Here is a 12,740-nt window from a genome sequence, read left to right on the forward strand (position 1 = left end):
CCTTTAAACAACCATTCAGAACAGAAGTACAAGTAGACAAGAGAAAAGGAACATTAAACAGCTAGCGACTTTCACTAAGGATAAGTAACATTTATGGAATATAGAAAAAATACGTATTTTTTTAACCTTTGAAAATCCACGAAGGAAATACGTCGGAAATGCGTGTTTTACCAAGACAATCTATTCGTCAATCTGAAGTAGAGACCAAGAAAGAGTCGTTCGTGTCACGTGTTCCTATTGTGTAGTTGCAGATCAGATTTTTATGGGGTGAAAAGTTGTGCTTAAATTGAAGACTAGAACTCGTTTGTGAAAAATTCAAAGTCTTACTGCAACTTTTTATTGTCGTCACAACTTGTAATAAAATCAGCAAAGCAGAAAACAGATCTTTCCTGGAAACCGCCACGATCCATAAATCCTAGTCATTCAAAAGCTTTTTTTTCGAGAAAAATACCGCCCTTTATGATTTACCGTATACACATACGCGCATTTCATTTCAGATACAAACATGTTTTCTTTGTTGACTGAAAATCTCCCCCCCCCCATCTGTTGGGGAGGCAAATTGAGTAAGCTCTATTTCCAAGGGACCGCTTATATTAAAAAACAAAACAAAGCGTTGCACACACCCCTGGGAGCATGGGACGGGGCCGGAGGGACACTCAGCTCCAACTGCTTGGGAGTTGCTGCGGAGGACGCCGCTATTTTTTTTGGTGCACTTTGGCAACATAACTTGTGATTGACACTCAGCTTGTACGCGTTGGGGAAAAATGCAACACGAAAAGGGCACAGCAGCAAAAACTAGACAATGGTAAGACAATGGTAAAACCTCGCTTCTGGATGGATTTCTCCTGACTGGAATCCACTTTTGTCAAAATCATCCCTTTTTTTGTCCGCAGGTAAGAAAGGAAGTGTGTCTTTTAGTAAGAAACCCAACACTTGAATGAGAAAAATAAAAAAAAAACTTCCACGTTTGCTACATTACAATCAATGCTTTTGAAATCGGTTGTCATGACGACGGCACTTTTCACGATTCAGCCGGCGCCACATTTTGAGCGTTCACATTTGAACCGCTTTTTTTTACTCCTTCATTCGTGCGGCCGGCAACAAAACAATAACGGCGACGCCAAACGTCTCGCGGACGCTTGATCCGAACTCGCGCGACCGCTTGATCCGAACTCGCGCGACCGCTTGATCCGAACTCGCGCGACCGCTTGATCCGAACTCGCGCGACCGCTTGATCCGAACTCGCGCGACCGCTTGATCCGAACTCGCGCGACCGCTTGACCTTTGACACGCGTTCAATACACGGGATTCAATGAAAGGCGCTAATTCGCAAAGCGAGCCCGCGTCGAAGACGGGCGGAGCTCAAGCCATTTTGTTCCGGCTCCTCCCGAGTCACCGGCCGCGCTTGGGATCTCAAAGCCGGGGCGCGTGCATCCGAGCTGATTTTTGGCGTCGCAGTCCAAATTCATCGCACAAACTAGAGCGAGTCATGCTAGGCGCCATCGGCTTAGGTGCTTTGCCAACGCGTCGGCGTCCCCGGCGAAAGAGGGGGTTCACGCGGCGTCACGCCGCCCGGTCCTCGGGAGCCGCGACCCGGCGTTTTTTTTTTCCTTTCGGGGTCACGGGCGGGCGCGACCCCATCGGAACGGCGGCGGGAAACCGGTCGGATCGAGGCTCCGAGGACGGGACCCGGACACGCCCCTGCTTGGAAAGGCTCCGCCGGGGCGATGCCGCGACCGCGCGGTCACGGCGATGCCGCGGCGCCGCGCAGCGGTCGCGCGGCGGCCAACTCGTTCCCGCCCATCCGGGCCTCGCCTCGCTTCGCGAAGCGGTACGCGGAGTAGGCCAGCAGCGCCAGGGCCGGGAGCAGGACGGCGACGGTCACGGCCGCGATCCCGCCCGGCCCCAAGGCGGGACCGGCCCGCTCCCGGAAGAAGGGGTTGCCGAAGGCCGGGCTCTCCTTCCGGCCCAGCGGGTTCTGCATGACGCAATAGAAGCTCCTGACCCCCGCGCTGCTCCGGGAGACGCTCACGGCGCTTTCCCCCGCCGTTTCCGTCCCGGGTTCGCTTCTCCAAAAGTAGCTGACGGGCTCCGCGCCGTCGGTGTCCCCGAGGCAGAAGAGCGAGCAGGTGTCCACTTGCTCGGCGCACGCCAACGGCCTCGGGCGCACTTCGGGCTCCGGCACGTTGAGGATCACTTTGACGGCAAAGTCGTCGTTCTGCGTCACGTCGTTGATCGCCAGCGTGTAGTTGCCCGCGTCCGAGCGAAGCGCGCCGACCAACTCCAGCGCGCCGTTGCTCACGTTGAGCGCGAATCGCTCGTCGTAGATGGTCACGGAGGTCCCGTCCCATTCGGCGAGAAGGTCGCGGTTCCGCTTCCACTCCACGCTTCGGAGGGCGCCCTTGAACTCGGGCAGCAGAGTCATCGTTTGGCCCTCGGCGACGTATTCGATTTCCTTTCGGCCGACGGCGCAGACGAGCAGCCCGCACCGGACGAGACAGGCCAACAGCCGGCGCTTCATGCCGGAGGAGAGGCTCGTCGACCCCGGCGGCGAAGTCGGTCGATGTCCACGCGGCGGCTACCCCGGACTCGCTCCCGCAAGATCCCTCTCGACGGCCCCGATCCGCTAAGTCGCTTCTTCAAACTCTCCGATAGCGACTCCCGGTCGCCGTTCGCGGCCTATTAGCTGCCTCGAGACCGGTCAACCGGAAGGAAACGAACCGCGCCTTAATGTGTCCGTTCGCGTGGACGCCGGATCCAAAGTACCCCCTCGTCATTTGCTTTCGTTCAATAGAACCCGGCTCGTGCATCGAAACCGCGTGCGATCCGAGCGCCGTAGCCAAAGTGCCACTTTAATGGATCGAAAAAGGGCCTTGCTTATTTTTGTCGCCGGATTTCAAACAGGCGCAACTGGGGCGGCATCTTCGAGGCTCCGCCCCAAATAGCTTGAGTACTTCCGAGGAAGTCGCCACGGTTCGGAGAAAGCGCTCGCTCGCTCGCTCGCTCGCTCTGTGGAAGCGGCGCGACATCCGCCAGTTGCCGCACTATATCGGAGCAAAAGTGTTCGCAAAAGCGTATTTCAAGCCACAAAAGTGTATCAGCGGCTGCCTCAATTTCACACACAAAATCGTGTCACTTTGTAAAGAGTCATGGGATCGTAACATAAGTGTTTTCTTTTAGTCGCGTTGCTTTTCCGTTCCGAATGAATAAGCGTTAGTAGTTGGCGAGCCAGAAGTGTGTGAAAAAGAATTTACACACCGTGCCTGTAGCGTTTGCGCTATTTGGACGGCTTCGGCGTGAACGGGACCAAAGTTGGAGTTGTACATTGCCAGCGCCGATGTAAATGAGCTGCAAGCAACGGTCGACAGGGCGCCGCCATATTGCAGCTCATTTGCGTTGCTGGTGAAAACTACCAAACACCAAAAACAAACAAAAGAAACAAGTGAAAGACATCCAGGCAATAGACAGCATTTCGTTCGGATGCAAATTATTTCAATATCGAGATGCTTCTATGTCATTACTGAATATACTTACGATGGAAGTAACATTCAGAACTGGACCGCAAGCGTGACTAGGACAATCAAGAAACATTTCAGGTAAGACACTTCATCCTCACTCAAGTTGACTCGAAAGATCACAAGGCTAACGGCTAGTCACCACATCGCTATTTGCCATAATATCGCGTGTGAACGGTCGCTTTGTGCAAAAAACACGAGCTTGGCTTTTGTGAACCGTGTGTGAGACCAAAGGGAGCGACTTATAGACGACGCCCAAAGTTGTCCAAAGAGAGCGCATCGATGAGGATCTTGCGACCGTCGGCATTGTAGTCATAATGATCAATTCGTTTCGCTTCTGTTGATTCATTTTATTTTTTTTTCACAGCAAATGAAACAGCTTTTACGTATACTTAAAACAAAAAGAGTGAAATGTAATAAAAGTGGGCAGTTAGTTCTGACAGCGCAGGGGCAGTCTAGACTTTTGTGGGGTGGGCGTGGCCTCGGCCTCGCACACTTTGGGCTTGCTGGGCGCCTTGCCCTCTTTCTGGCTGCCCTTCTTCTGCCGGAAAAACACCAATCAAATCAAGACGCGCGGAAACATCCGGAGGGCCGGAGGGCGGGCAGGCGGGCGACGCCGCGGGCTCACCTTGAAGAAAGGACGGCGCTTGCTCTCGTCGAAGACCAGGTTCTCGTCGACGAAGGCGCCCTCGGTCGCCGCGCTCTCGTTCAACGCGCTCGGCTCGTCCTCCGGGTAGTCCTGAGGGAAGCGCTAACGTCTTTCAGTGTCAAAACGGACAGGCGGGCCGGCGACTTCAAACCGCGATTGGACCGCTTTACTCCGCCGAGTTATCCCCGCCCCCCAAATAACGAAAGCGATAAACGAGTCCCTCCATTCACACGTTCAATTTCTCTCGTCATTCGTCCCACGCAAATGAATTGAAATGATATTAGTGGATCCCCGCTATTTGCGCGGGTCTGGGCCCGGCCCCCTGAAAATTGGAAGCGATGGCGATCGGCGCGGCACCTGGTTGCCTTTGTCGTCGTCGTCGTCGTCGTCCTCCTCGTCCGCCTCCTCCTCGCCGTCCCGCCGGCTGGCGGCCTTCAGCTCGTCCCGACGCCTCCCGAGGCTCTCCAGGATCTCGGCGCGGCTCTGCGTCTTGGCCACGTGGCGCGGGTACACAAAGACCCGCCTCTGCGGCGTCCGACCTGCGGCGGGGCGAGCGGCGCCGATCAGAGGCCGACCGGTCGGGAACGCCGCCCGGCGCGCAAAAGCTTGGGAAGCCTTTTACCGGTGGGCACGTCGCGGCGCAGCTCGTCCCGCAGGAAGTTTTGAACCATCCGCTCCACGGCGTCCGCCCGCTCGCGGATATCGGCCTCGCGCCGGTCCAGGTCGGCGCCGCTCGAGATAGTCTGGCCGCGCGCCTCCTCCAGGAAGCGCTCGGCTTCCTCCCGCCGGGCCCTCAGGTCCGCCTCCAAGGCGCCGAGCCGTTCGGCGCCGTACGCGCAGATGCTCTGGAGCGGGGAAGGAGGAAGCCCAAGGTCAACTGTCACGCAGTCTGCTAAAAACTCATTTGGAACGTCGCCGCGCGCCGTCCCGTCGCCGCGCGCCGTCCCGTCGCCTTTTTGTCCCGTATGTCATAGGTGTCAAGCTGGGGTCCTCCGGGGCCCTTACGGATTCTGCGCGTTTCCAAGGTTTCTCTCCCAAACACGTCCCGTTCAAATGATGAGATGATCCCAATCATTCGAATCAGGTGTTTGAGAGAGACGCGCGCGGCGCCGGGTCGGACGCCAAGCGGCCCGTACCTGACCGAGGGCCCGGGCCTCGGTCGACTCCTCGTCCACCAGCGAGAGGCGCTCGAGGCCTCGCTCGTCGCCGTGGCGCTCCATCGCGGCGCTCCGGTCCCGGTCCCGTTGAAGCACACCTGCGCGCGGCGGGAGACCGGAGCCGGGCGTCATTCCAAAAAGTACCGACGGGGCGGGGCGGCGAGCGGGCGCCGTCGCTCGGCCGCACGTACCCGACTCGCCGCTCCGGAGGTGCCGACAGCAAGCGGCGGCGGCCTCCTCCGCGGTCCGCTGGCCCCGGTCGGCGTGGAGACGCAGCGTCGAGGCGAGGGACGAGGACGCCGAGCACAGGAGTTCCGCCCGGGCGGACGCCTGAGCTTCCGCTGAGCTGAGGCCACTGAAAAGAAGCACGGGCGGCCGATGACACCCCCCACCCACGACATCAAAATAAACATTTCACCAGATGAGTCCGAATAAAACGCCAACACCCGCCAGCCAAAAATCCCACACGGACAATCGGCGGGCTTGAATCACTGAACGGCATCGACGATACAAACGCGAGTCGATTCCAAAGGGAAGAAAAAGCGACGGGCGAATTCGCTCGCAGCAGAGCGAGGGGGTCGGCGCCGGCGGCTCACCCGCCCACGCTCTCTTGAATCTCGCGCAGGGGACCCTTCAGGGCGGCGGAGGACGAGCGCAGGGAGTCGTAGTCTTCGCCGCACTGCGCCGCCAGCAGGTTGAGCTGGTCCTGTAACATCTGGATCGTCTGCTTGACGTTCTGCAGGAGATGGCGGGAAAGTCACCGGTCGGGAAGAGACACGGCCGGCTACGTTCCCCACCCAAAATGAGGAATGGCCCTTCGTTTTCAATATTGCGTTCTCGAAATGAATTAGCGCGGCATGCGATCGAACCGAAACCCAAGTGGGTCGGATTTTGTCCGATATTTTACAAGGTCCAAAAAAAACACGGCCCAGGCCCTCCCGTCCTCCGTACTTGCTGCCCCCATTTTAAAGATGGAAAATTTCAAACAAACAAACAAATAAAGCAGAAGCCTCCGTTACCTGCCGGTTCCTCTCCTGAGCCTTTTGCATCTCCTTCTCCAGCAGGTCGTGTTTGTCCCGCAGGGCGTCCATGTTCTGGACCGTGGCCTCACGCAGAGCCGTCAGGTCCGCAACCAGGCCGCCGAAGAACTCGCCCGTCTCCTTCAAGGCGCCCACCTGACGTACGCGAGAAGAGCGCGACAACAAGCTGGGCCCGCGGGTTCTTTTTCTCTCCTTCGACTAAAGCGGACCAGCACCTCCAGCGCCAGGGCTCGCTGCGCCTCCGCGGTCGTCCTGAGGGAGGCGCTCATGTCGCGGAGCAACGAAAGGCCGGTTTGGGTGTGAATTTGAAGGGCCTCCGCCATGTCTCTCCGGTGCTCCTCCTGCATGCATACGCCAGCCCGAGCGAATATGAGAAAGGCGGAAGGAGAGAACAAAAGCGAAAGACGAAAAACGGTGTCGACGACATCGAGCGAGGAAGAAACGGGACAGAACAAGAAAGGCGAGGAGGACCGGGGATTCGACGGGCGAGGCAATAAGTCCAAAAGCGGAAGTGGTGAAAAGAAAAAAGCAAGCGGGGGCCAGAGAGAAAGAAGAAGAAGAGGAAAAAAAAATAAAAATAGAGCGCAAGAGAGTCAAAAGTGACCAAGAGAATGAGCGGTCGGTAGCTCACCAGAATCTCCTTGAGGGCTTCCTTGTCCCGCTGGCTGAGCTGCCGGTGGCGCCGCAAGCGCTCCTGGCAGCGCGCCGCGCCCTCGCCCACCAGCCGCGCCACGCCGTCCAGCAGGCCCTCCACGCCGCTCAGGGCGCTGGTCAGCGCCGCCGCGCTCCCCGCCGCCACGGCATCTACCACGGAGGCCGCCGTTACTACGCTCGCGTCGCCAATCCCTCCCGACCCGGCGGGCGGCTGGCCGTTTTCAAAAGTCCTTTTTAGCGAGCGCGCCGCGGGATGGATTCCCAACAAACGCGGCATAGCCGAAAAGTACGGCGTAGAGAGTCAAGGTCCCGTAAGTACCGCCGGTTTGCAAACAGCTCCCGACGAGCTCCCGATGTTTGTCGCCTTGCCGCTGGACGGCGTGCCGCACGCCCTCGATGGCCGCCGCCATGCGCTCGGCGAAGCTTTGCTGCGCGGTCGTGTTGTGCCGCTCGACCTGCCGTCGAAACATAATAGGACTAACAGCAGACGCGCACGGCGAAATTCAGAGTGCCGGACGGGGCCGCGCCGGCGGTTAGCGTTACCAGCGTCTTCCTGTCCAGCTTGTCGTGCAGGCCGGAGACGTCGCTGGTGCTGGCGTCCGCCGTCTTCAGCAGCTGGACGGGCGGAGCGGAAACGTGGGCCATTTAGACCAATGTCAGCACGCCGTCTCAGTCCACGAGACTGAGATTCGACTTCACGCGCGACAAGTTTCGGGCGAGCGGCGGGACCGACCTGCTCGGCGGCGCCGTAAAGATCCTCCTGCGCCGAGTGGCGCTCGCCGCTGACGTACTCCTCCTGGGCCAGCTTGTCTTTGGTGGCCTCCAGGTCTCGGCCGGTCGCCTCCAGTCTGCGCGAGGGCACGGGACGGACGGCAAATTGAGCGGGCGCCGCCGAGCGGAGAATCGCGGGGACGGGCCCCCGATTGCTCGTCCCGAGGCTCCTCACCTCTGCCGCTTGTCATCCAGCTCGGCGGCGCACAGCTCCAGTTGAGTTGCGCGGTCCAGAAAAAGCTCCTTCACCTGCGCGCGGTCACAGAATGCAGGACGCGACCCGCTTTGACCTCACCGATTTCAACGCGACACCCTTCATCAATTTTTACCGGCCGTCTTGAATGGCGCTCGTAGAACATATGATAGAAGGGCCGCCCCCCCCCTCGCGCAGGGTAAATTTAGCAACCCGGATGATATAGATTCAACCAATTCTTCTGGCCTTTCGGACCGAAGGCGCCGCCCGGCGCCAAATACGCGCAAGATGCAGAAGGGGGCGATAGGTCTACCTTCTTGAGCTCCTCCTCCAAGGCGGCGATGCGTTCCGTGTATTCAAAGATGTTTTCGTTGTTGACGTTGATCTGCTCCATCATGCTCCTGAAACAGATCACTTTTCAGAAGCCGGCGGCGCACCTCACGCGCACGTCCGGAACACGGGCACGCCGGCGCATACGAGTAGTTGTCCGCCGACAGATAGACGCCATTTTTTTCCCTGGTGGCGGCCAGGTCTCGCTTGAGGCGCTCGATCTCCTCTGTGTATTCCTGGGCGCGGACCCAAAGAAAACAGCGGCGGTGAGCGCTTCCCTCAGCGTCGAGACGGACCAGCCAGATAATAATAATCATGACGGGATGGATAGCGGGGGCGGGGGGCACTGGCCTCACCTTGATGAGAGTCCTCTTGGTGAGCTTCTGGTTCACCTCCGGCTTGTTCATGATGTTCTTGGCCCTGCTGGCATACTCCAGCGTACTCAGGGTCTCCTGCGCAAAGGCAAACTACGCCCGTGAACGCCATCGCAACGATCCTCGCGCCAAACGCGAAAGGCGTTAAATGCGAGAAATGACTCTGTGGAAATGTGAAAAAAGGAGCCCGACTTGCGGCCACTTGTGGGCCCGTTTCCTTTTGCGGGACGCAATCGAGAGAAAATTGCCGGACGGCAACTCGTTTGCCATCTCCCTCTTTTAGCCGCGTCCCGTTCTCATCCGAAATACTCATGCGTCAGGTCGTCACCCCGTTCCTTTGCATCAAGTCATTTTCACGTCAAGGTCCCGGGACGAGCGCACCTCAAGGTTAGCGGAGGACGGCGACACGGTGGCGATGATGGAAGTCTTGGTGCGACCCCCCAGCGAGTCCTGCAGGATGCGCGTCAGCTTGGACTCCCTGCAGGAAAGGGCTCGGTCGTCAGCCCCCGCCATCCTCCGCGCCGCCTGCGCGCGGCGGCGGCGGCGGCGCACCTGTACGGGACGTGAGGTCTCTTCTCCACCAGGGCCGTGATGACGCGGCCCAGCGTCAGCAGAGACTGGTTGATGTTTCCGGCCTCCCGCGCCCGCTTGTCCACCGCGCCGGAGCGCCCGATGTTCTCGCTGCCGGCCAGGTCCACCTGGGCCACGCGGCGCGTTTGAAAAGGTGAGCGCTCACCACCGACCCGGCTGAGCGCCTTTTCGCCTGGACGGCAGCGGGGCGCAAAGGTTTGCTTTACCAGGTTGAGTTTTCCGATCTTGACCAGTTCCTCGCCGTCCAGCGTCATCTCCTTCATGTGGATGGTGATCGAGAAGACTGAATGAGAGCGGCTGCGCGCGATTCAAAACGGGGTGAGACTCGTCGCCGGGCACAAACGCTTCAAAGACGGCCGCGCGTCCTACCTGGAGTAGGCGTTCATGAGCGTGGAGGCGGTCCTCCTCTTGGCAGATCCCCTCTCCAGGATCAGATAGACCTCGTCTTTGTTGTGGACCGTCACCTCCTCCAGACCTTTGACCACCACGCCGCGCTGCGGGAATCGCGAGGGCTCAGCGCGCCGGCCGAGTTTCGAACGCGCGAATGGGAACGCGTCCTTCTAGCGTTAGCTTGAGCCAAATCTTTTGACAGGGCTTTAAGAGGCCAAGCCCGGCGGGCGCGCGCCTGCGCTCGACAGAAGCTCTGCTTCCAGCTCGACCTTATTCTCGCCCCTTTACGAACGGCGGGTAGGACACGCGGCTCGTGGGCTCCCGGGGAACGGGCCCTATTCTCTCCCTCGCCGCGCGGAAAAGGCACCTTATTCCTCGGGTCGTCAAAGAGCTGCAGCCGCTCGTTGACGTCCTCGCTGGGGCTGAGCAGGTCGAACAGCTCCTCGTTGTAGATCTCCAGCAGCGACACTTTGACGGAGAACTCGGTGCCGTTCTCCGACAGCTTCTCGAAGATCTGGTGGAGGGTTCTGGGGATGATGCCGGCCAGCGGGTCCTGCGAGAGCAAACGGAGGGAAGCGGTCGGGAAACCTTCGCGGGGCGCCGCTACGGCCGTCGGAGACGCGGCCGACTTGCCTCCTCCCACGTGAACTCCTCGCCCGGACTTCTCTCTCCCTCCATGGTGAAGGTCTTCCCCGTTCCGGTCTGGCCGTAACTGAAACGCGACAAGGGCGTTCCGTCGCAGAGTCCGCAAATTCCCAACGCCTCGACGGCGACGATCGAAGCCTCGGCCGATTTCGGAAGGGCCTGCGATTTCCATCGATGGTGGCCGCGTCTCCGCGGTGGACCGGATGCGCGAGCGACCGAATGCCACGCGATTGAATTGGAGCCCGAGACCGCTTTCCCCCTAATCTGTGCTTGCAAAGTCGCTGCGGAGCGCAAAACGAAGTCATCTATTGACAAAGAATTTTTCATTTCTACCCCCGCCCCCCCCCCCCCCCCCCCCCCCCCCCGAAAAGGACCGACAAACGGCGTTGCCGGCGCTGACAAATGCTGCACGTGTTAAAGCTGTCAAGTCAAATTTGCCTTCAAAACATCGCGCTGTACATGCGATCCAAAGACGAGGCGCGCGCGGCGAATGTGACGTCCGTCACCGAGCGAGGGCGCAGAAGATACGGATGTAAAGAAGCAATGGCTATTATTTCGCGGCATCGAAAGCAATTCAAATGGCAACGTGCGGGGCCGGCCATTTTTGCTGCCAGGAAAGGAGGCGTTTGGACGGCGGCCGCCAAGCTCCGCCCGGCGCGCTTGCGGCTGCACGTGCACTCACGCAAATACGGTGCAGTTGTAGCCCATGATGACCTCGTCCAAGATGGGGCACACCACGCTCCGGTACACATCGATCTGCTTGGCGGCGGCTCCGAACACCTGCAAAATAACACTCGGGTACTGTCGGCAGATTGAGTTCATGCGGGGGGGCGGAAAGAAACTGACCATATCAAAAGTGTACGTCTTCCTGGATGCCTTGTCGTTAACGCCCCCCGTCCTCACCAGGACTTCCTTTCTGTTTGCGTCGCAGTCAATCACGCCGTATGACGACTTGCGCTCCGCTGTGTTGAAGGGTCTGAAAGTGCACGCAAACTTTTCAATCCAAGAAGCGTCAGCCTTTTACTGTCGTCGAACATCCTAATGCTTACATGAGCGATTCGCGATAAAAGCTACCGCCATCTGCGACTTAGACAAAAACCGCTCGTCCTGCAGGCTCTACTTTGCAGGCTGCTGTCTTAACTATTATCTGAGCCTCCTGCCATATGGCCCTCCGCAAATCTAACCATGGAATGCCTTGGCGATTGACAATGTTTATTGATTAAAAGAGCGGGCGGGGCGAGCCTCCCTGCCCCTCTGGCATATTTTAAGCCAGGCACACACGTACGGGAAAAAACAGGGTCACTTTGGTCTCACCGGGTCAAAACGTCAGCAAAATGATGAAGAGGACTCTTGAAAAAACATTTGCAGTCAAAACCAGACGCTTTTGCTACAAGGCTCCGATAGCAACATTTTCCACTAACTGTTGAAACAACCAAAATCTACTTGTTCGAACAAGACGTTCGAATGAAGGTCACCTGTAAATATTTGTGGTTGGTCCTGAAACTTCACTTTCATTGGGAACGTTTACTTCCACCATCCATGGTTAAAAAAAACAACAACAAAACACGGAAAACCAATGTGTGCCGTGGACAACAAGCGACAGAAGCAGGAAAATTGCAAAATGTTTCCATTCCAAATATACATTACTACAGCATCTACTGTTGTTTTCCTTTTGAATAGTCAGTGAGAGACTAAAGAATGTAGAAATCCCGATATTTTAAAATCTGAACATTTCTGAGTTGTTGTTTTTTTTTACCTGACGCGTCGGCGCTATCTTCCGCCTTGTTCGACGTCACGTGAATTTGAAGATTGGAAAGTTTTTCTTTTGGAATTTGACAATGTTTAAGTCTCTCGCTGCGTGATAGAGGAAAGCAACGGTTGATTGTAAACTTTGGAAAGAACGAAGGTCGCTCAAGTTGTTTATCAAATCTTGACGAATAGCACAGAGAGACTCCTCCGAGCCTTGTACATAAGCAGAACTGTTGACAAGGGCTAAAAGGAGCATCGAGAATTACCTGCATCTGACGACCACTTGGATATTTCTCCCCTTTTCGTCCCGTTTGACGGAACTCGGGTGATTTGACGCCATGACTGCGGCGACACAAGACAAGACACTTTTTTTTGTTGGCTTCATCAAAGCACGCGAACGCTAGCCGGCTACGGTTACGTTTGCATCTCCGATGGAGTTCCAAACTTACCGAAGGCTTTTCTCGAGAGATCCGCTGCGCCAGCCGCTGCGTTTATTTGTTGGCCGTTAGCTTTCTGTCGGGTTCAAACTCGTCCCAGGCGTAAAACAACGAGAAAACGTTCTGGCGCTCAAAAGACATCAAAGACCTCCAACTGGAGTTTTTAAATTTTACGCAGCCAATCGCATGTCAGTGGAGCTAGAAAAGCCTTTCTATTGGGCAAAGCGGGCACGTGACTGCTACCC

The 12,740-nt window shown here is 57.4% G+C and overlaps 2 protein-coding genes across 3 annotated transcripts; both read right to left on the reverse strand.

Moving 5' to 3' along the window:
* Positions 1-314: 314 nt before the first annotated feature.
* LOC148419708 (uncharacterized) lies at positions 315-2,921 on the reverse strand. The gene has a single exon (XM_088421133.1). It carries the CDS (start codon positions 2,519-2,521, stop codon positions 1,745-1,747), a length of 777 nt encoding a protein of 258 aa, XP_088277259.1. The 5' UTR covers positions 2,522-2,921; the 3' UTR covers positions 315-1,744.
* Positions 2,922-3,850: 929 nt separating this feature from the next.
* On the reverse strand, positions 3,851-12,691 carry kif11 (kinesin family member 11). Of its 2 annotated transcripts, none has more exons than XM_088421117.1 (27): positions 12,508-12,691; positions 12,325-12,400; positions 11,156-11,285; positions 10,992-11,089; positions 10,298-10,376; positions 10,032-10,217; positions 9,644-9,768; positions 9,481-9,571; positions 9,236-9,381; positions 9,065-9,161; positions 8,666-8,761; positions 8,457-8,545; positions 8,293-8,380; positions 7,962-8,035; positions 7,749-7,863; positions 7,559-7,630; positions 7,335-7,470; positions 6,993-7,165; positions 6,577-6,702; positions 6,341-6,496; positions 5,918-6,057; positions 5,513-5,676; positions 5,301-5,419; positions 4,787-5,009; positions 4,522-4,703; positions 4,144-4,254; positions 3,851-4,053 (listed from the first exon to the last, which is right to left on the reverse strand). In XM_088421117.1, the coding sequence occupies exons 2-27, from the start codon at positions 12,396-12,398 to the stop codon at positions 3,946-3,948; spliced, it is 3,198 nt and encodes a 1,065-aa protein (XP_088277243.1). In that variant the 5' UTR covers positions 12,399-12,400; positions 12,508-12,691; the 3' UTR covers positions 3,851-3,945. The 2 variants fall into 2 exon arrangements, with proteins under 2 accessions (XP_088277243.1, XP_088277242.1); XM_088421116.1 differs by having other exon boundaries at positions 3,851-4,056; positions 12,508-12,681.
* Between the last annotated feature and the right edge of the window lie 49 nt (positions 12,692-12,740).

The sequence above is a fragment of the Hippichthys cyanospilos genome, chromosome 8 (genome assembly GCF_059441005.1).
Source record: "Hippichthys cyanospilos isolate Australia breed blue-spotted pipefish chromosome 8, RoL_Hcya_1.0, whole genome shotgun sequence".
Taxonomy (NCBI): Eukaryota; Metazoa; Chordata; class Actinopteri; order Syngnathiformes; family Syngnathidae; genus Hippichthys; species Hippichthys cyanospilos.

Excerpts from the sequence above, each read along its gene's own strand:
- kif11 (XM_088421116.1), bottom strand. The coding sequence starts at position 12,398 with ATGGCGTCAAATCACCCGAGTTCCGTCAAACGGGACGAAAAGGGGAGA. Across the intron at positions 9,162-9,235 it reads AGACCTCACGTCCCGTACAG|GGAGTCCAAGCTGACGCGCA; the intron begins GTGCGCCGCCGC and ends CCTTTCCTGCAG. Across the intron at positions 8,036-8,292 it reads TGGAGGAGGAGCTCAAGAAG|GTGAAGGAGCTTTTTCTGGA; the intron begins GTAGACCTATCG and ends GACCGCGCGCAG.
- LOC148419708 (XM_088421133.1), bottom strand. The coding sequence starts at position 2,521 with ATGAAGCGCCGGCTGTTGGCCTGTCTCGTCCGGTGCGGGCTGCTCGTC.